Source organism: Phyllostomus hastatus, unplaced genomic scaffold (assembly GCF_019186645.2).
Source record: "Phyllostomus hastatus isolate PE091 unplaced genomic scaffold, TTU_PhHast_1.1 phas_scaffold_1224, whole genome shotgun sequence".
Lineage (NCBI taxonomy): Eukaryota > Metazoa > Chordata > Mammalia > Chiroptera > Phyllostomidae > Phyllostomus > Phyllostomus hastatus.
The window spans coordinates 2,389,101-2,410,676 of NW_025334008.1; the positions used below are offsets into that span (position 1 = coordinate 2,389,101).

Consider the following 21,576-nt stretch of genomic DNA (forward strand, 5'->3'; position numbering starts at 1 on the left):
ATATGGAACCGTTTTATATTTATACTTCCTGGAGTTGATAGTCTCTGAATCACTGGTCATAGAGAGTATCTGGCGATGCCGAATGTCTGAGCTGGGTCTTCTGACTCCAGGCCTGGTGGTGTTTTGTCTTTTTGTTTATTTGTTTGCTTGTTTCATCTACTCAACATTGCCTTTTCCTGAGAGTACCGAGAAACAACTTCCTTCCTTCCCTCCAAGCTCCAAGTTATTACTGCGTAAGTCAGGACCTTTAGCAGACACATTTCAAAGTTACTGACCCCTGATCAAACCTGTTGCCTAGAAACTCGACCTTGTGATCTAGCCATCTCCCAGGTCAGACAAAGGCTGAAGGCTTGCTCTCCTGGAAGGGTTTGGGGGTCAAGGGAGGGAAACAGAGGCTCCTCTACCATCCCCCCAACACTCAGTTTATGACAAAGAATTCAGGACCCGTTGCACTCATCTATTTTAGGACCTGTCTGAGTTTGGATTTCACTTCTGCTATTCTGTGGTGTGGCATTAGGCCAGACCCTGTCCCTCTCCAAGGTCCATTGAGGAAAGGAGGTGGGCGCACTGGGGTGAGCCCACCCAGCAGTCGAGTCTGTGATGCCATTACTGGGTGTGTGCTGGTTTCTGGGGGCCAACTTCAGTCCTTGCAGCTCGTTTGGTTTGTGATTTTAGTCATTACTCAGAGGCATAGGCATGTTGGGAAGCAATGCGGGCCTTCTCACCATATCATCAGTTACCCGGTAACTGCCATATCGGGGCTCCTAACTCGTTAGGGCTTGGCAAGATGGTCTTTGGCCAAACATGTCCTTAACTGCCTGTGAGAATTAGGTGGGAATGATATAAGCTTTAAACAACAGTGCCTGGGTAAACGCTCAATATACGTTAATGTTATAAACATTTTCACAAATGAGTAGCTGTGGAACTTGAGTGGGTTTAGCTCCAGTGGATATCATCTCTGAATGTCTTCTCTTATCCTCTCACTCAGGATACTGTGACTTTCAGCATCTGCCACACCTCCCTGCCTGTGCTCGGGAAACGTTAGCCTGTCCGCTCACAGCCGTCTCCTCTCAGTCTAGGTTGTCCCATTTTGAAATGACATGTCTTTCCTTCTAAATCTCACCTTGCTCTTCAGCATCTTTTAATTCTTTTCAAAAGCCTTTTTAAAAGATGTTACTTATTTATTTTTAGAGAAAGGGGACGGGAAGGAGAAAGAGAGGGACAGAACCATCAGTGTGTGGTTACTGCTCACACTCCCCCTACTGGGGACCTGGTCATCAACCCAGGCATGCGCCCTGACTGGGAGTCAAACCACTGACCCTTTGGTTCGCAGCTGGCGCTCAATCCACTGAGCTACACAAGCTGGGGCTTCAGCATCTTTTAAATATTTATCTATTTATTTATTTTCTCCTTTGGAGAAAACAATGACATGTTTATTATCAGGTGATATAATTTGTTTTATATAGAACGTTCAAAATAATTTACAGATGAATTATTTAAAATAGACAAACTTTTCAAGGTTGATAAATACAAGGTTAATGTGCAAAATTCAAGTGTATTTTCATATACCAGAACCAACCAAAAAATGACATAGAAAGAAATATGCCATTTTTAATACAACCAAAAAAGTATCAAATACCTCAAGAGAAATCTAATAAAGATATATATGGCTGCTACATGGAAGATTATACAGCATTATATAGAGAAAAATTTATAAAGGGCAATACATGAAAGAAAAGACCATGTAAAATGCTGACTGAATTTTACAAATACGTCCATTGTTCCAATTAAATAGCTTCCTTTTTAAAATTTATTTTCATTTACAGTTGATGTACAATATTATATTCATTTCAAATGTACAACATAGTGATTAGACATTTATATACCTTACAAAGTGATCTCCCTGATAATTCTAGTACCCACCTGACACCATACATAGTGATTACAATATCACTGACTATATTTCCTATGCTATACTTTACATCCCCGTGACCATTTTTATAACTGTCAATTTGTACTTAATCTCTCCTACCTTTTTGCCCATCCCTCCAACCTCCTCTCATCTTGATCCTGTTGACTACAAGCTAGGTCAGAGATGGGGCTTTTATGTCTCAGCTTCTCCCCAGAGACAAGCCGAGTGTCCTGCTTGGGTTCCGCCTGCTATTTTGAGTCCTTTTCACTCAAAAGCGCCCTCTCCAGGAAGGGTTGCAAAGTACAGGGAGGCGTAGGGGAAGGAAGCTATGATTTCAGAGTCAGCTAGACACTGTCCTGTGTGGCTTCAGGTAAATTAACTCACCTCTCTGAATCTCAGATATCTTTACCATGGAGATACTCTTTATGGTACACCACAGTCATCATCAGATGATGTAACTATGAATAATTGACTGAATGTGATATGTAGGAGGTACTTAAAATATGAATTTCCTTGCCAGGCGGTGAAAGACAAATACCATGTGATCTCACCTATAAGTAGAACCTAATCAACAAAACAAACAAGAGAGCAAAATAGAACCAGAGACAAGTAATACAGAACAAACTGACAGTAACCAGAGGAGAGGGGGAAGGGGAATAATGGGGGAAAGAAGGGGAAGGGCTGTCAAGAAACATGTACAAAGGATCCATGGACTAAGCCAACAGGGGGTAGTGGGGAGGACTGAATGTGGGAGGTGGGGGTGGGTAAGGCAGAGGAAAAATGAATGGGGGAAAAATGGAGACAGCTATAATTGAACAACAATAAAAAAATTTTTAACAAGAAAAAAGTATGAATTTCTTTCCTCTCCTTTCCTCTTATTATGACACTACCACTTAGGTACAGTGTGCGAGCTGAGAAAACCCAATTTGACCTGCTTGAATGCATATTTTTCTTAGCTTTACTTACAACCTCTTCTGTTCTTTTTCTACTTCTTCCCCAGCTCTTCCTGCTTTTCAATGTATAACATCACTTTTTTTTTAATACAAAGGCCAGCATCTTTTCTGGGCTTTCCAGTTTTCTGCCAGACTGAAAACCATCCCCCAAGGAGACTGTCTATAAAACAATCACAACTATGACCTCCAGGGAAGGACGAAGGGGAAGGACATGCTTTGCAGTGAGAAACAACTTCTCTTCCCTTCTCTTCACCAGCTGGTTGGTGCTCTCCCCTTGGTTTTCAGGTACACAACACATTCACCCCCAACCTCCATGTCGCCTCCCTGCCCAGCACATCCTCACCTGGAAACGACCCACCCAGTCCCACAGCTGATCACACTGACCCTGGCTACTCTTGACCCATTTCTAAACTGCTACTTCTATTTCCCCTTCTGTAAAAATAAGTGGGTGAGTTTACTTTAAGATACACAAACTTTTCCTGTAAAGGACCAGATGCTAAATATCTTGGGCTTTGCAGGCTGACAACTCAACTCTGCATGAAGTCAGCCACAGAAGACCGTACATAAAAGGATGGGTATGGCTAGGCTGCAATAACACTTTATTAATGGACACACGAACACTTGAATTTCATATTTTTATGTACCACCCAACCTTTTGATTCCCCCAACCATATATTTGTTTATTGTTTTATTTTTAAAAATATTTTATTTATTTATTCTTAGAGAGATGGGAAGGGGGGGAGAGAAACATCGATGTGTAAGAGATACATCAACTGGTTGTCTCTTACATGCCCCTAACTGAGGACCTGACCTGCAACCCAGGCATGTGCCCTGACTGGGAATTGAACAAGCAACCCCTTGGTTTGCAGGCCAGCACTCAATCCACAGAGCCACACCAGCCAGGGCCACTCTCCCCCAATGCCCCACAGCCATTTAAAATGTAAAAACATTCTTGGCTCTTGAGTGATATGTTGAGCCACTTTTAAGGGTTCTCCCACCTTGTAGAAAAGTGATGCTGTGAATAATCAGAGAGGGTGGTGCCTGGGTTTGTCACATGAAAAGTTTATCTTTGTTTGCAGAAGAGTGTATCCAGAGAAGGTCACTCTGGGGATAGCTGTCAAGTGGTTGCAAATGTCAGATCTGGGATGGGATGACCCATCCTGGGAGAAGTTAAAGAAGACAGAGAAAGAGATTCTGCTCCCTTTTACTCATCCTTTCTATGACCCTGCCTTTCCCTCCAGACTGGACCCCCACCCCACAGCCCAGTGGGCCATCAGTGGAACCTGATTGCTGCATATTCCGAGCCGATGTTCCTGGACTCCTGGGTCTCCTGTGCCCTGAGGCCAGAGAAGTTGAGGGCAGCATAATGGATCTCCTCTTTGTGGTTCCCTGATTCTGGGGCTAGATGGGATGATTTGGGTCCTGGGGAGTTAGCATCTGCAGGAGGGGTCCTGGAAGGACTGCTGGGTTTGGCCCTTCGATTCCGAGCCTAAGGCAAAAACAACCATCATTCATTCATTCATTCATTCATTCATCCATTGTGTATTCAACAAATACTTGAGTGGTTACTGCGTGGCAGGCACTGATGGAGGAACTGGGGTTACATGAGGAAGTAAATCCTCTGTTTTTCTTAAAATCCTCACCCAAGGATATGTTTTTATTAGATTGATGAGAGAGAGAAAGAGAGGTAAATTGCCTGCCATACATGTCCTGACCGGGGATCAAACCCACCACCTAGGTGTGTGCCCTGACCAGGGATCAAACCTGCAGCTTTTGGTGTATGGGATGATGTTCCAACCAACTAAGCCAGCTGGCCAGGGCAGTCTGTATCTCTTTGCTGTGGCCACCCTAGCAGACTAGCACAGGTAGACAGGTGCCTGTACCCACCATCAAGATGCAGAACAGCTCTAATCCCAGAGACCTGGTCCTAACCTTGGGGCAGGTACTAATCTGTTCCCCAGCTCTACAACATTATCATTTGAAAAGAGCTATATACATGGAATTATGTGGGTGGGACCATTAGATTTGGGCTTTTTAAGAACATTTTTGTCCCTAAGCTTGATTTAACTGGTTGCAAGTATCAATCCTTTGTTCCTTCCTTTGGATTGTATTCAACAGGGTTGATGGATCTCTCTGGGTTTTAAATGGAGATGACGTACAGAGAAGTAGCTTGGGGGTGTGGGAAGCAGAGAAGATCCACAAAAGGTGGAGGTGTGCCCACCTTCTGCCTCTCAGTGACGTTGATAATGGTTACATCATTAATTAGTAATGTTCTTAGTCGTGGTAACAATGGCAGAGCTGCTACATATGGAGCAAGGGCATGTGTTTTGCTCCTCAAACCAACTCACAAAGAAAAGGGAAGAAGAAATGGAGGCTCAGAAGGAGCTAGTGATTTTGGTCAAGGTCTCATAGATACTAAGTGCCAAAGTCAGGATTTGGATCCATCAACCATGCTTTCACCACCTTGATGTCCCTCGGGCAAAGGGTGAGGCGTGGACGGGGCGAAAAAGGGGCGACACAACCCGGCTCACTCACCAGGTGACCCGGGTTAGGGACCACGTTGACGTAATCCAGGATGGTGCTCCTCCTCGTGACCCTGAGCCTGTGAGTCCCTGCTTTGGTGGGAGTCTCTGCCTGGGTCGGAGTCTCTGCCTGGGTCGGAGTCCCTGCCTGGGTCGGAGTCCCTGCCTGGGTCGGAGTCCCGGCCTGGGTCTGTTTCTTCCTCAGAATCTTCACGCTGAGGAAAGGACCCGCCTCAGTGGGCGCCCTGGCACCTCCCCTGTCCCCTGTCGCCTGTCCCCAGAACCCATCATTCCTGCCCCTAACTCACAAAACCAAGATGAGGCAGAGGACGAAGAGGGCAGTGACGCCAGTGCCCAAAAGTACTCCACTAGAGAATCTTTTTGAGATGAGTCCTTCCTCTTCTGCAGGAAGAAAGGAGTCTGAGCCTCTCTCATCAACGCGGGTCTCGCCGCCCCACGGCCCCCAGGCATTTGGGCCTCCTGCTCCCCTTCCAGACCTCTTACCAGCAATCCCTTTCAGTCTATCTCTTTAAAACCCTGCTGCACCCCGGGCCCAGGCTTTGTATTCTCCCCCCTGAACCCCCAGCCAGAAATGCAGGTGGCCCCCGGCCCCAGCTCCGGCTCCAACCACAGGTCCCCGCCCCTGCCCCACTCAGGCCCCGCCTCCAGGGGGCGTCAAGCAGGCCCCTGACCTGGCAGCAGCAGGACGCTGGAGCTCTGGGCCCCGTGGACATTCTCAGCCTCGCAGCTGAGCCTGAGGCCGGCGCTGAGCCCCGTGCGGAGGCTCAGAGAGCTGTTGGCCCAGGGCCCCGCGGAGCTGGAGGTGACCGTGTAAGAGTCGTTGCTGTGGTTCCCCTCCAGCAGCGCCTCCCCCAGCCTCCAGCGCAGCGAGGGGGCCGGCTCGGCTCGGGAGGAGCAGCTGCAGCGCAGACCCTCGTCCTCCCAGGAGCACGAGTGTCCGAGCAGCCGTGGGGGGTCTGTGGGGAGTGAAGAGAAGGGTCAGCGGTGCCTCTGCCCGCCCAGGACCCAGGTGCCCTGCCCCCAGGTGCCTCATCCCTCCACTCACAGCGCACAGAGAGATGCAGGGAGACTTGGAGGGAGCCCAGAGGGTTCGAAGCTTGGCAAATGAATTCGCCTTCATGCTCCATTTGTATCCGAGGCAGCTCCAGGACCCCAGGGTCTGAGGGCTGGGAAGGGCTCAGAAATTCCCAGCGCTGGGCCCAGCTCAGCCTGGCTGCGGGGTTGCTGTGGGCAACACAGAGCAAACGCAGGCTTTCGCCCTCCAGGATGGGGAGAGACGCGCCATTCCTGAGGTTTTGCAGGACTAGGAGACGGAAGAGGCAGGAGAAATGCAGAGCTCAGGACACAGGGACCCTGGCACATGCGCACATTCTGGACCCACAGGCCCCCAATTTGGTCCTGAGAAGACATGGTTGCTCTGTCCCCTCTCCTACCTGTCCCATCTGCTCGAGAGACCATCATTGTCAGGTTCTCAGGGGCATCTGAAAGAGACACACAGCACCAGCTGCAGAAGGCCAAGGGCCACACTCAGGGCAAAGGGTCCCTGGGGACCAGAGGGAGTGGCAGGCAGGGTAGGAGGACTGAATCACCACCGAGTGAGTGACCACAACACAAACCACCCTAGGAAATAGAAGAGCCCCTTCAGAATCGGTGAACACCTGGAGATTTGGGGAGAAAGGCACCTGGAGTGGCCATGACAGTTCCAGGCCCTTTCCCTGGACCTGGGCCTGGCCCTACGTATTGCTTCCATCTGGCTGTTCTGACTCATGTCCTTTCATAACAAACTGGTGGTCTGGTAAGTAAAATGTTCCCCTGAGTGCTGGGAGTTGCTCTGCCTAGCCGATTACTCAAACCTGAGGAGGATGTTGTGGGAACCGGCCATCTATCACTTCTGATCTAGAGTCACAAGCACAGGTGACACCCTGGACTTGCTATTGGTACCTAAAGGAAGTCTTGTGGGTCTGAGCCCTTCACCTGTGGGATCTGTGTCTCCAGGTACACAGGGTCAGAAGTGGGTGGAACTATACGACACTCAGCTGGAGTCAGAGAATTGCTTGGTGTTGGGAGGAAAATTATCTTCATCTTCATCAGAATCAGAATCATTATCCTGTAGGCCTGAGTGCTAGGCTGCTTTGAGTTCTGAGATCCTGCCCCCAGCTCCTGGCCCACACCCCCTCGCCTCCCAGAAACCAGCCCTGCTGGTCACACTCACACTGCACAGAGAGGTTCAGTGTGCGGCTTTGGAAGCCAAGCCTGTTTTCTCCTCGGCAAGTGTAGCGTCCTGCATCCTCAGGCTTCACCCTGGGCAATGCCAGCTGCAGGCGCCCGGAGCCTGAGAGGTGGGACCAAGAGAGGACTCTGTCCTCCAGGGCCCAGCTCAGGGTGGCAGGGGGACTGCTGTCTGCCTCACAGAGCAGCCTCAGGAACTGGCCTTTCTGGACTGTCAGAGATTGGCTGTCTCCCTGGAGCATCAGGGCTGCAGAGAGGAATGGAGAGAGAGCAGGAGATGGGAGCGGGGGAGAGAGAGAGAGAGAGAGAGAGAGGGAACATTTCCCCCACACTCCTGACATCTTCTCATCACCCAGAGGGAACTGGAAAGCCGAGTCTCACCCAAATGCAGGCCCTGGTACCTGATCTGTTGTCTTGGAAAATGCTGATCACCGGGACTTTGGGGGCATCTGCAACAAGATTGTGAGCCGGCATTGGGAGGAATGTTTGGTTTCCCACAGCCAGAGAGAACCCACCCTGGGAACAAAATATGACTATGCTCAGGGAAGAGACAAAGGAGTGACAAAGGATGATTGCAGAGGGAGGGCCAATGGCATCCAATATCCTTCCCATCTCGGGACCCTACTCCTTTCTCTCCGTGGACACCCTGCACACAGCAACCACAGCCACCACAGCCAGACACAACCCTACCTCTCCAGCTGCCCACGCTGATGTCCCCAACAAACTCACAGGCCACATTAAGCCGGACACTGTTTTCGAAGCTCACACCCTCTCTGGGGAAGTGCACTCGACAGGTGAGGCTGGCATCGTGGTCCTCAGAACTTGGTGTGAAGGCGAGCACTGAGATACGCGCAGTGGTCAGACTGATTTGGTGGGTGGAGAGGGCAGCCCCCATCCAGGAGAAAGTAGGGGCTTGGCATTGTTGAAAGTCCAAGTCAAACACACAGATGGCTGTCACCTGCTGCCCAGGCTCCAGGGTCTCTGGGACGTACACAGCTGGCTTCTGTGTCCTGGCTGGGATGAGAGAGGGCATGCTTGTAGCCCCAGATGGGGTTCCTCAGGGGGTGACCCATGGTCCACTCCCCACAGGCCCTCCCAGCATGAGAGACAGGGGTTGGCAAGGAAAGGGAGGTCCCCCCCATTTCAGCCAGATCCTTACCTGTCACATTCAGATAAAGTTTTTTATACATAAAATTATATCTCACGGATTTGCCTCTCTCAACCCGAAAGTGGTACGATTTGCTGTCTTCCCTCTGTGGATCTTTGATCAGCAAGGTGCAGCTATACTCCTGGGGATTGCCCACAAGGTAGAATCGGCCCTTGGCCCTTGGTTCCACCGCTCGAGACCAGTTGTTTGTGGCCACTGGAAGACCATGGAGCGTTTCTGTTCCTTCGATGAACCAGTAGCCGTGAGCTGGAGTGTCCTTATTCCAGCCATCAGGTGGGTAGGTGACATCACAGGGCACTAACACACACAGGCCCTGTGGCACTGTCACCACCTCCTGTACTGTCAGAGAGAATCCAAAATCCTGGTTCCAAAGACGGCCCTTCTGGCCATCGGCCCACTCACCACCCCACAGCACAGCGAAGATCAGCGTCAGGAGCATCTCTGCCCAGGCAACACTTGCAGCTGCCCAGGGACAGGCTCATTCCCTGACACTGTGACCGGCAGTGAGCAGAGGCAGAAGAGGAAGCCGGGGCAGGCAGGCAGGCAGGCGGGCGGAAGCTGAGCCTGGGGGACTGATGCATGAAATGAGCTCCTCATCTGAGACCACTGGAATCTCCCTTTACCCCCCATCCCACACCCCACCTCACCCACTTGGACTCTGCCTTTCCTGGGGGCCATGCCTGGCTTTGGGCTGGCTGAGCTGGTCCTTCCTGAGTCTCCTCTGCAGGAGGGAATGGAAGGCAGGTGTCTAGCCCTGGGGCCTGGCTGTGGCTGGACAGTGGCACTCTCCTTCTGGGCACTGGGTTATTGCAGAAGCAGAAGTGAAAGTTTGCAGTGAGCCCTTCTGACAGGGGCCCCTGGAGATGGAGGGGGTTGCAGTGGGCTTGAGTTTCTGGGTGTGCGGTGGGGAGCAGGGGTCTTCTTGCCAGACAAAGTGCAGGATGCCTAGGAAATTTCACTCTCAGATCCACAAGGAATCACTGTTTTAGTGTAAGTATATCCCAAATATTGTGTGGGACATACCTCTACTAAAATGATACACTGGTTTGTTTGTTTTTTTAAGACTTTATTTATCCATTTGTAGACAGAGGAGAGGGGTGGGAGAAAGAGACAGAGGGAAACTTCAATGTGTGGTTGCCTCTCAAGCATCCCCTACTGGGGACCTGGCCCACAACCCAGGCATGTGCCCAACAGGGAATCAAACCAGGACCCCTCGGTTCACAGTCCAGTGCTCAATCCACTGAGCCACACCAACCAGGGCCAATGCAGTGAGTATATCTGAAATTCTGAGTTATTTGGGGGCCTGGTGTTTTCATTTGCTAAGTCTGGCAACTGTAGGCTGGTCTCAGGGCCACACCATAGTCCTCTGTGGGGGGTTCCCGGAGCCTGGTCCCTGGGGGGGCACCCAAACCCAAGACCTGAGTCCACTTCCCACCTCCTCTCTTCTTCTGTCATACACTTGCATGAGCTTTGTGTGTGACACCTGTTGTGATAAGAACACCTGCACCCAGAGGTGGAGCTGGTGGCTGGAGTTGCAGGTGATATAAGGGGCAAGGCAGATGCGAAGTGAGTGGGATAAACGCCCTCACATATTGTGCCCCTAACCCAGCCTTTCTTCTGAAGATGACTCTGCTTGGTCATGTGCAGACACTGTGCTCTCCCACACAACCTCATGGCCCAGACCACATGCGTGGCAGGCGCTAAGCTGCATAAGGAGGACACACAGGTAAATACAACACAGTGTCTGACTTCAAGGGGATCCAGTTGGTGTCTGAAGATCCACAGAAACAGAGAAGTACCAAAGTGCTTGTAAATGTCACTCTGCACTCCCCTGCAAGCTGAGGAAATGTTCATGAGGCTCCTGGGGAAGTAGGGGTTACTTCTTCCTGGTGATGCCAGGACAGGTGTCCTGGAGCAGGTGAAACCTAACTGTCCCTGCCCTGGCATCATAATCACAGACTGGATCACTTAAATAACAGAAATTGATGTCCTTACAGTTCTGTGGGGAGTAGATGTTGCAGATCAAGGGGTCCCCATGGCTCCTTTCTTCTGAGGCCCCTCTCTCTCTCTCTAGCTTGTAGATGGCTGTCTTCTCCCTGTGCCCTGTCATGGCTGTCCCTTGTGTGTGTCTGTGTCCTAATAGTCTCTTCTCAGAAGGCCACCAGTCCTATGGCTCTGGGGCCACCCTCTGACTTTATTTTAACTGGATTACTTCCTGAATGGCCTATTCTCCAAAGAGTCACATTTCCAGGTACTGGACATTAAGACTTGAACACGTCAGTTGGATGTGGACAAATTCAGTTCAAAACATCCACTTTCCTCTTCACTCTGATCCCCAGTCCTCACTGCCCAACTGACTTTAGGGGGGAGAACCAGGTCCCTTCTCTCAGGGGTGCTCACAGAGGAGGGGTGTCTCCAGGGAGGAGCAGGGGGGAGGGAGGGATGCCTGGTTCTTCTGGGGAATGTCCTGAGGGAGCTGAGGACCAGGAGAATGGTAACCTCTCCATCCTCAGGTCGTTTCTCTAAACCACCACCCAATGCTGCTCCTTCAGCTTGAGAAGGGAGAAAAGCCCCTCAGCCACACCAGGTCTGAATGATGCCAATCTGCAGTTCCTCGGCTCCTCCAGGCTGACCCAAGGCCTCAGAACCCCACCTCAGCCTGTACACCACCCTTGGGCTATTTCTTCCTTGGAACCTCAGAGCTGACCCCTCAGGGGTGGGGCTGAGGAGGACTCCAGGGCCAAGTGGGGACAGCTTGGCAGCTCTGGATGCAGAGCTACATTATCAGGGGGAAATGGAAAGAAGGGGGGGTCTGAGTGACCCCCACTGTGGACTGACCCTTTCTCCTTCTGGAGGCAGCACTAAGAAGCTCCTAGAGCTGGTCCTGAGACCCTCAGCTTCTCTCCCCCTTTCCCAGCAACACTGTGGGTTCTCTTTTCCTCTCCTCACAGCAAAAGTCCTTCAAGAATCACACCTTCTTTATTGACCAGCCATCCTGCCAGGCCTCGTCCAGCTGTGTTCCATCTGGACATCACTCAAACTAGTCCTGCCAAGATCACCAAAGACCTCAAAAGGCTAAAACCCACAGTCCCATCTTGGTTGAAGTGGATGCCGCCCCCTCGGCAGCATGAGACTTGCACAGTCATCTGTTCCCTTCTGAAGCATGAAAGTCCAGCTTCCGTGTCACCTAGAGCTGCCACCTTAGTCAAGTTGGGGACCCCATGCTCAAGCTCTGTGTGAAGGTGCCTCTTCCTGTTTCAGTGCCACCCATGACTTCCTGCGCTGCCCCCAGGGGGCGCTCCACCCACAAACACAGACTGACCCCTGGGGAGCCCCAGGCACCAAGATAGGGGAAATCGCGGTCCTGGAGAAGAGCCCCTGCACAGGGAACCCACCCAGGTCCTGGACACGTTTGCAAATGTTGCTCTTCCCAAAGGGCTGCATTCGTTCTCGCTCCCTCCCCAGATGATGACTGTGCCCGGTTCACTGCACCTCTATCAACTGAGCTCTGCTGGGGGAGCATATAGAGCAAACACAGTCACCACCACCACCCCACTTGGGCCCCCTGCAGACCCACTTCCACCGATATAAAACACGTCAGCATCGTCTCGCTCTCACAGCCTCATTCTGAAATGACACGCACCCAGAAGCACTAACCACGTGACATGCACGTCGGAAAACGTGCCACTGTGGTATGGGAGTCCTGGCTAGTTGTTATCACAGAATACCATAGACCCAGCTGCTTAAAGAGGAAACATTCATTTACCTCAGTCCTGAGGGGTAGAAGTCCAAGATGAAGTCGCCAGCAGACTTTTGGCATCTGTGAAGGTCCACTTCCTGGGTGACAGATATGGTCTCCTCACCATGTCCTCACATGGTGGGGCAGGGACAGGGCATTCTGTGAGGTCTCTTTAATACGAGACCATTTTTGAGGGCTTCACCTTCATGACCTAATCTCCTCCTAAAGGTCCCAGATCATTAGGTTTTAACACATGGTTTTGTGGGAGGCACAGTCTGTGGTATGTGGGGGTGTTGTGGTCACATCTTTCCTCTGTTCAGATTGGGGTCATGTGATGGTCAGGACCTCTTAGCTGGGCCTTCACCCTTTTCTCTCAAATCAAGACAGCATTTTGTGAGGCAAAATCTGTGGTCAGATAACCCAGTTCACTCCAATTTGGAGCAAAGGAAAACATTTGCCATCTCAGTACTTTTATGATGAGTGATAATTGTTACTTAGTAGTGGGTGTCAACTCCCAGTGTGAAGGATTCTTTTTGCAAAAGCAAACACCAATTCTTTATGTCACAGCCTGAGGCTGCCTGGGCTCTGATCCCTGCTGACTTCTCCAGCCTCTTGTCCTTTTACTCCATTGTTTTCAAATCACCCTTTAAGGAAGACTGAGGCAGCCCCTGCTGGCACAGATAGACAGGTCCTGGTGTTCTGCTGCTGAACATAAACACCATCACAGGATGTCACGCCAGGCCAGGTGCCTGTGTGTGTGGTGGAACCAAACCACTCCAGTCATGTCTGAGTGCAGACACAGACAGAAACATCGTCTAAGCCACCCTGTGACCCAACGCCCTGATCTAGGGTACCGTGAATGACTACTTATTAACCACCTACAGCACCAGTTTCCTCTATGGGCTGTGGGTGGTGCCCTATCCACATCCCTATGTGAAGCTCTAACCCCAGTGCCATGGTATTTGGGGATTGGGCTTTTCAGAGGTGATCAGCTCAGGAGGTGGACTCCTCATGATGAAACTAGTGCCCTTATCGAAAGGCCTCAGGGAGCAGCCTTGCCCTCCTCAGTATAAGGACATATTGAGGACAGGTTGCCTATGACCCAGGACGTGTTCCCTTCTCAGACACCTAATCTGCCGGTGCCTTGATCTTGCACTTTTCAGCTTCAGCATTGTGAGTAAGCCCTGGCCAGGTGGCTCACCTGGTTGGGGTGTCATCCCATCCACCAAAAGGTTGGAGATTCGATGCCCATTCAGGGCACATATGTAAGTTGCTGTTTTAATCCCCTCTAGGAGAATTTATTGGAGGCAACTAAACAATGTTTCTCTCTCACATCGATATTTCTCTCTCTGTGTCTTTCCCTTATTCTCTCTCTCAAATCAATAGATGTATTTTATCTAACTTTAAAAAGAGCTGTGCCTAATGCATTTCTGTTGTCTGTAAGCCTCTCAGCCAGTAACACTTTGTTGTAGCAATGGACACAGATGAAGGCAGACACTCAGGGGACCAAAGACATCACTTAGTAAGACTGGCATTTATTTCTCTAACTGAAACCCTGATCAAGATATGGAGCATGTCTGTCACTCTAGAAGACACCACCCAGCCTGCCCTTCCATTCACTCCTAGCGCCATCAGCCCGTCATGCTTGAGTAACAGCCTGGGGCCCACGACCTGGGAGGCATCATGAAAGAGAGAGCCCTGAGAGTCTCTGCTGCTCTCACCTGGACTGTCCTTCTTCAGTGGGGGCTACCTGGCAGACCTGGCAAGGATGAGCAACGCTGGCAGCCTGCCCCTCCTGGGAAGATACCATCACCCTCAACTTGGGATGGGAGGGGGGAGCCCTGTGTTCTTGGCACCACCCACCAGGCCTGGAGCTGCCACAATGCTGAGCTGGAATGTGGATGGCAGGGTGCAGATGCTGCTTCCAATGGCAAAGAACTCGTTGTTCCTACCCAGGTTGTATCAATGTTCCTCTTTTTCTAAAGATTTCATTTATTTATTTTTAGACAAAGGGGAAGGGAGGGAGAAAAAAAGGGAGAGCAACATCAAATGTGGTGGCCTCTCGTGTGCCCACTACTGGGGACCTGGCCCACGACACAGGCATGTGCCCTGTCTGGGGATTAAACCGGCAACTTTTCAGTTTGCAGGCTGGCACTCAATCTACCTAGCCACACCTGCAAGGATGTCAATTTTCTTAAGCACATACTTTATTTTCTGATGTGTGCACTTAGAACAATTTCCAGAGATCAGAAATGGTGGTTTATAGAAAAACTTTTCATCACCTATGCTTGTTTGAGTGGACACTGAGCCCATGGATCACCTCCTATTAACATTTCAGAGTGGAACCAGCAGTATTATCCTGAAAGCCTCAATTGGAAATGCTCTGAATGTCCCTTAGCTGCCTAATGGATCAAAAAACAGTCGTGTGTATCCCTACAGGGGAATAATATGTAATCACTGAGAACAAAATGTCATTATTTTAAAGCAATACAATCAAGTTTATTAATTTTAAAAATTAATAAATTTATTGTGCACAAAATCCAACATGGTTGAACCTCTAAGACACAATTTTTCCTGAAAGTATCAGACAAAGAGATTTGATTGGATTGTGCGTATATGAAATGCTGATTAAAAAAGATCATTAGGGATTCAAAGCAGACAATGACTTTTTAAAAGATGGGAAGGAGTAGGTATTAATCATAAATCAGCTGAAAGTTCCTTCTAGCTAATCAAATGTGTGACCGTGGTGGCAGAACTCTATAAATTTACTAAAAACATCATCGAACTGTTTACTTACAGTGAATTAACACTATGTTGTATAACTTTTCCCACAATCACTATTTTTTAAAAGCTTTTGCTGGGGACTTCTACTTTTGAGCATGGGAGGCTAACAGGGTTCAGAATTATTCTTTCGTAAACAATGGCTACAATGAGCAAAATACAAGAATGTATATTTTTATACAAGAGACAGAGACAGGGAGTATCCATGATCCTTGAGAGAAGACCAAATGCATACAGAGGCTTCTAATCACCTAGGTTTTCTGCTAGTGCATTGTTTGCAAAGGCACACACCAAAAAAAAAAGCCTCTAAAATTTTACTGAGCTGAGGAGTCATACATTGGACTTTAAAAAGACTGTCACAGCTAAAGCGTGCACATCCAAGTTTTAGACAGGAAACAGCATTGCAGAGAAAGGGTCCAAGGTTACATTGTTGGCAAAATACCACTCGGCATGTGCAAACGCTATGAGGGCCCACAAGAACAAGTTCTAAGGAGAGAACAATTACCAGACAGCTGTGAGATGAGAAATTCCTGGAGATCACACAGGGCTTGGTCTTGTGCATAATCCTTCCAGACAGAGGGAAGATACTGCCTTTAATATGTGGGCATTTAGTGTTGGCTGGTGTGGTCAGTGGATTGAGTGCCAGCCTGCAAACCAAAGGGTCACCAGTTCGATTCTCCATCAGGGCACATGCCTAGGTTGTGGGCCAGAGCCCCAGTTGGGGGTGTGTGGGAGACAGCCACACATCAATGTTTCTCCTAATCCCTCTCCCTCCCTTCCTTTCTCTCTAAAAATAAATACATAAAATCTTTAGAATATATATATATATGTGGACATTTAGTCACTCTTCAAAAGGGCCATTGCACACAATTGAAAGAATATTAATTCTAAAAAAAAGACTATACTAGACCTATCTTAGCAAACAGGCTAATAATGAAAGACCCTTAAAACTATTGGCTCAACATGAAAGTCACTTGACTGCCTCCCAGAGAAAGGACCAATGTTCTTCAAAGAAATGCAACAAGACCAAGCAGTCAGCCACAAGAAACTGACATTACCACCACTCAGTGAAAAATTACAAGACACATAAAAAGAAGTATGAACTTACAGCACTTCACAGGAGAAAGGCATTCAGTGAATCATGCTCAGACATGAGAAAGGAGACTGACCTGGCAGACGAAGACATTACAGACTTGTTGCCAATATGTCCCATATATTCAAGGATATAAAGCAAGACACTCACACAATAAGAGAAGAAATAATAAGATTAAAAACTGAAAAAGTGCAACTTCTAGGGAAGATACATGACCTGAAATGCAAATGTCACTGGATGAGAATAACAGCAGACTCAAATTGGTAGAATAATCAATACACTTAAAGACACAGCAGTAGCTTTGGTTCTCACTGAAGAATACAGAGAAACAAAGGCTGAAGATGCTCAAGGTCCTTTGAGATAACATCAGGAACTATACATGTGTAATACTTGGGACCCAGAGAAGAAGAGAGAGAAAGAATAAACACATACATACTTATTAAATAAGTATCAGCTTCCATTTTTTGTTTTTTTAAATATCAATGTGTGGTTGCCTCTCACATGCCCCCACTGGGGACCTGGCCCACAACCCAGGCACATGCCCTGACTGGGAATTAAACCAGAAACCCTTTAGTGAACAGGCCAGCACTCAATCCACTGAGCCACACCAACTAAGGCTAGCTTCTGTTTTTACAAATATAATCACAGCTAAAATTGACAGATTCAAGATACTAAACAAACTCTCACCAGGATAACATCTGTCTGTCCCTCTCTTCATCACAAGCACACATGCTGAGAACCCACATAGGCAATTGATAATCACATCATTTAAACCCAGTAAATACTGGAAAACATTAAAACCACCCAGAGCAAGACATATTACAAAGAAAAAAAGATAAAAATGACAGCAGAATTCTCATTAAAAATACTATGAAAGGCAAAAGAAGGTGAAGAACTGAAAGAACAAAACGTTTTCCCAGCGCTCCTCTTTCAAGGAAATTAGGGATGGAGGTGCAGTGTGGGTGGGAAAATGGACACAACTGTACTGGAACAAGAATTTTTTTAAAAGTTAAAAAAATGGAGGCAACTGTACTTGAACATCAATTAGGAAGGAAGGAAGGAAGGAAGGAAGGAAGAAAGAAAGAAAGAAAGAAAGAAAGAAAGAAAGAAAGAAAGAAAGAAAGAAAGAAAGAAAGAAAGATAGAAAGGGAAAGAAAGAAAGAAAGAAAGAAAGAAATCTTCCCAAAGCTCATGGAAACATTTTCAGGCAAAGACTGGCTGGGAGAATTTACCCCCATCATGCCTGCATTAGTACAAGAACTATACAAAAAGATCTTCACATTTGAGGTAAACAAAAAGGAAGTGAAAATGGAGGAAGATGGTCAAAAGACAGAGGCTTCCAGTTGGGACATAAGTAAGAACTAGGGGCGCAACATACAACGTGATAACAACAGCTGACCCTGCCCCACAGCACAGAGGGAACTTGTTAGGAAAGTCAGTGCTGAGTTCTCGTTACAGAGAGAAATAGTTTATCCTTTGTGCCCACTTAGTTTTTATTGCATCTGTATGAGAAGGTAGATGTTACCTGGACCTACTGTGCTAACCCCACCACAATGTAGGTAAGTAAAATCACCATGCTATGTGACTTACATGTATACACTGATATTTCTATTTTCAAGAAAACTAGAAAAAAAGGAAACTAATACTATAGAGAAACCTGAATGCCCACAAAGAGATAAGGAGCACTTGAACAGGTTAATATATGGATAAATATAACAGAAGTGCTTTTTCTAATTGAAAATCACTGTAAACCTGCTTAAAAAGGATACATTCTGGGATTTAGAACAATATGTTATGGGATTGAATGATGGGCTAATCAGAACCACATTAAGGTAAGCACACAGAAGCAAAATATTACATAAAGTATGTATTTTACTAAGAAATTCAAATTAATACTGACATCTTTATCCAGCTCCCACTGGCCCTCCATCCACTGAAATGGAGCTACCAGAAAGAGTCCAGGGAACCAGAGGTGAAGGGTGATTTCTGAATGGGACACAATGGTGAGATCGATCCTTCCCCACCGGCTAAGGCTCTGGAGCCCAGACCCCCACACCACCTCCAGAACAGGGCTCAGGCTCCCCTTGCAGCTTCTTCCACTAGGGAGCCTTTAAACCTGTGGGGAAACAAGTTCTGAAATGACACACCAGTTCTGTGGAGGCTTTTCTCTGGGGAGAACAAAATATGGGAAGCCATCACAGCATCTTCATATCCAGAATTCCTTCAGAAACTCACTCACTTGGTGTAGTGGAGCCAGGTGAGGCCATAGGTGAGAAGGAAGCCAGCTCCCATGACAGCCCCTCTGATCTGGGTGATGACCAGGGGCCAGGAGCCCTGCTGCTCCCCACAGACTTGGTGGGAGGTACCAGAAACACCTGGAAGAGGAAGAGAGAGAGAGGTGTGAGTTTCCTTAAGTCCACACCTCAGTCCTGATTAATGTCCTGCCACTGCCCCCTCAGATCACAGGGGTCCTGCTAGTAGTAACCCTGCACAACTAGGTAGAGGGAGGCATGGTAGATTTGTGGGTGCTGAGCTTGGCAGGTGAACTCCCCTGCATCTGCCATGACCACGTGAGGCAGCTCCAGGACCCCCAGGTCTGAGGGCTTGGAGGAACTCTGAGTCAGGCTTCCCCGGGACCAGCTTGGCCTCCCTGGTACATTGCCATCTGCCTCACAGACCAAGCGCAGGGACTGGCCCTCCTGGACTTGCAGGGAGGTGGCATTGCCCAGGACCTCTGGGACCAAGGAGACACAGAGAGACAGAGGGTAGGGCTGAGAGCTGCTCTCTCCTCTGTCCACCCCCAGACACAGAAATGCGAAACTGCATCTCTGAGACAAGCACAGCTAGTAAGGGCCAGTGGGGGTGAAGCTGCATGAGGTGAGCAGTGGGCAGGAGAGGCCAGCTGTTGCTCCCAGAACTGGGAGTGGGCATTTGAGGAAGAGCTGGTCACGTGTACACCTGGGAAGGCACCCTTGGGAGGTAGACTTTGATGTGAGAAGCTGTGCAGAGGTGCTGATGCATGTAGGACTGACCATTGGAGGCTCACACACACACACACACACACACACACACGTGAAGCTCTCAGCCTCTCCCCTGAGAAAGGAGGGAGCAAGGTGAGTTTGAACAGAAGAGGAATAGGGTCACATGTGGGGTATGTAGAGATGATCTGGGGGCCCAAATTGTGGCAGCCAGAAGGAGGAGAACCTGGAGGCTGCAGGCCACAGAGGAAGCTGGCCCAAGTCCAGATCTCTGTCATGTCCGGGTAAGAGAGAGGACAGAGGCCCAAAGTGAGGCTGGGTGGCTGTGGGGATTGAGGAAGTTTGAAATCTGAGACCTTGGCAGGATGTCAAGTTTGCTGAACTCAGTGAGTCCTGGGGAGTGTTGGGCAAACACAGGGAAGCCTGAAGTGACTTTCCAGACATTGAGTCAGGTTCCTCAGAAAGGAAGAGCCCTCCTCGGGGGTGCGGAGGGCCCTCGGGATGTTTTGGACAGCACAGAGCTTTGTGAGGATCTTCAGGGAAGGGGTAGAACAGAAGCACTGGGGTCAATGACTCTCCCGAAGGGTCAGGCAGAAAGGGGCTGGTAACCGGGCACACAGCTGCAGACTCATCTCCTTGGAGGAGAGGGAGAAGGCACAGCCAGGGAAAGGCAAGGAGTCAGGAAGAGGACATCATGGGAAAGTGCTGGAGAGAAGAGGTCAGGGGTGAGGGAGCAACCAGAGGTGACACTGAAAGGTCAACTTGAAATTCACAGGAAACCTAGAGAGACCTGGCAGGGAACAGGTGGGGGACAGGGCAGAGGGGGACTAGAGTGGAGAAGGGTGAAGGGGCTTTATTCTGCCCAATGTCAGATCATGTACCTCCTGTGCCCTCTGACCTCAGTTCCACCCCGGGTCTCTCGCACCTGTGCTATTTTCCTGGAACATGCGTTTGGTCAGAGTCCATGGAGTATCTGGAGGAGAATAAAGTAATTGGCCACATGCAGTATGATGGGCTTGTCAGGAGCAAGGTGTTGGGTCTGGGTGTTCTCTCCATCCTCACCCCAGCCATGGCTCCAACAACAGTCCCCAAGTATCTTCCACCCACGCCCTACACCCCCGACTCCCTCCACCCTCAGGGACCCAGTGTCCTGACTGGGTACTCACAGGTCATGTTGAGCTTGATGGTGTTCTCAATCTTACCACCCCCCAAGGCCACCTGACAGGTGAGGTTGGTGCCATGGTGCTGGGGCCCTGGTGTGAGGGTGACCACTGAGTAGTTGGAAGTGCTGGTACCCAGGGGAGTGCAGTTGGCCCCCATCCAGGAGAAGATGGGTGTCCCTCTGTCACAGGTCCATGACAATGCACAGGTAATGTTTTTGGGTTGGCCAGATTTGAGGGTTCCCTGGATGTGGATGTCAGGCACCAGATCTGGGGAAGAAAGAGACAGAGACCCAGGCCCTGGATGTGGGATCCCCAAGTGTGCCCCTAACTGCAGCCTCTGTGCCAGGCCAGCCCTAGGGGCCCCCTGAGTCATTCCCAGGATGAGGAGAATCAGGTTCCTTCCCAGCCCAGGAGCCCTCAGGACCCAGCCATGTGTCTTCACCTTGTCCCTGTTTCTTATCTGTCACATGAACAGAGATCTGGTTATGTGTGTAATCATGTTTCAGATAGGGCCCTCGCTCTACTCTGAAAACGTATGTCCCAGTGTCCCCTCTCTGTGTGTCTCTGATGAGCAGGGAGCAGTCGCCGGTCTGAGGATTCCTGATGAGGTGGAATCGGCCTTGGGTCTCCTGTTGTGCACTATGATTGGGGTTGTTTGTGGCCACAGGAGGATCCCGGTCTGTGTTGGCTCCTTCCCGGAACCAGTAGCCGTAAGCTGGGGTAGACTTGATCCAGCCATCCTGGGGGTAGGAGAAGGTGCAGGGCACAGAGACACACAGGGCCTCCTGCACCGTCACAGACTTCTGCACAGACAGCAGGAATCCTGGACTCTCAGCCACAGACCCTGCAGAGAAAGGAGGGTCAGCCACAGACTCCACACCAGCCCACACACTCTCCCCTAGGGTACTCACCTGCCCACAGCAGGGCCAGGAACCGCAGCAGCAGCAGCAGCAGCATCTCTGGAGGTTTTTCTGGGTTCCTGTAGGTAAAAGGAGAGGGAAGGAAGTGGGAACAGAA

The 21,576-nt window shown here is 49.4% G+C and overlaps 2 protein-coding genes across 4 annotated transcripts; both read right to left on the minus strand.

Moving 5' to 3' along the window:
- Positions 1-3,702: 3,702 nt before the first annotated feature.
- On the minus strand, positions 3,703-9,520 carry SIGLEC10 (sialic acid binding Ig like lectin 10). 2 transcript variants are annotated; one of them, XM_045856313.1, is made up of 11 exons: positions 9,453-9,520; positions 8,797-9,144; positions 8,367-8,651; positions 8,039-8,086; positions 7,621-7,884; positions 6,842-6,889; positions 6,454-6,711; positions 6,080-6,364; positions 5,696-5,789; positions 5,401-5,602; positions 3,703-4,354 (listed from the first exon to the last, which is right to left on the minus strand). In XM_045856313.1, the coding sequence occupies exons 1-11, from the start codon at positions 9,481-9,483 to the stop codon at positions 4,139-4,141; spliced, it is 2,079 nt and encodes a 692-aa protein (XP_045712269.1). In that variant the 5' UTR covers positions 9,484-9,520; the 3' UTR covers positions 3,703-4,138. The 2 variants fall into 2 exon arrangements, with proteins under 2 accessions (XP_045712269.1, XP_045712268.1); XM_045856312.1 differs by lacking the exon at positions 9,453-9,520 and having other exon boundaries at positions 8,797-9,301.
- Positions 9,521-18,293: 8,773 nt separating this feature from the next.
- Positions 18,294-21,576, minus strand: LOC123830262 (sialic acid-binding Ig-like lectin 14). Of its 2 annotated transcripts, XM_045856314.1 has the most exons (6): positions 21,471-21,576; positions 21,002-21,403; positions 20,563-20,826; positions 20,322-20,369; positions 18,658-18,793; positions 18,294-18,534 (listed from the first exon to the last, which is right to left on the minus strand). In XM_045856314.1, exons 1-6 carry the CDS (start codon positions 21,514-21,516, stop codon positions 18,492-18,494), a joined length of 939 nt encoding a protein of 312 aa, XP_045712270.1. In that variant the 5' UTR covers positions 21,517-21,576; the 3' UTR covers positions 18,294-18,491. The 2 variants fall into 2 exon arrangements, with proteins under 2 accessions (XP_045712270.1, XP_045712272.1); XM_045856316.1 differs by lacking the exon at positions 18,294-18,534 and having other exon boundaries at positions 18,659-18,793; positions 20,278-20,369.

Bases quoted from the DNA above. Each gene is read 5' to 3' on its own strand.
- SIGLEC10 (XM_045856312.1), bottom strand. From the start codon at position 9,244: ATGCTCCTGACGCTGATCTTCGCTGTGCTGTGGGGTGGTGAGTGGGCC. The intron at 6,890-7,620 runs GTGAGTGTGACC...TGTCTCTTTCAG, and splicing joins ACTGAACCTCTCTGTGCAGT to ATGCCCCTGAGAACCTGACA. The intron at 6,712-6,841 runs GTAGGAGAGGGG...TCCGTCTCCTAG, and splicing joins CTCTCGAGCAGATGGGACAG to TCCTGCAAAACCTCAGGAAT.
- LOC123830262 (XM_045856314.1), bottom strand. From the start codon at position 21,516: ATGCTGCTGCTGCTGCTGCTGCGGTTCCTGGCCCTGCTGTGGGCAG. The intron at 21,404-21,470 runs GTGAGTACCCTA...CTTTCTCTGCAG, and splicing joins CCTGGCCCTGCTGTGGGCAG to GGTCTGTGGCTGAGAGTCCA. The intron at 20,370-20,562 runs GTGAGTACCCAG...ATTCTCCTCCAG, and splicing joins CATCAAGCTCAACATGACCT to ATACTCCATGGACTCTGACC.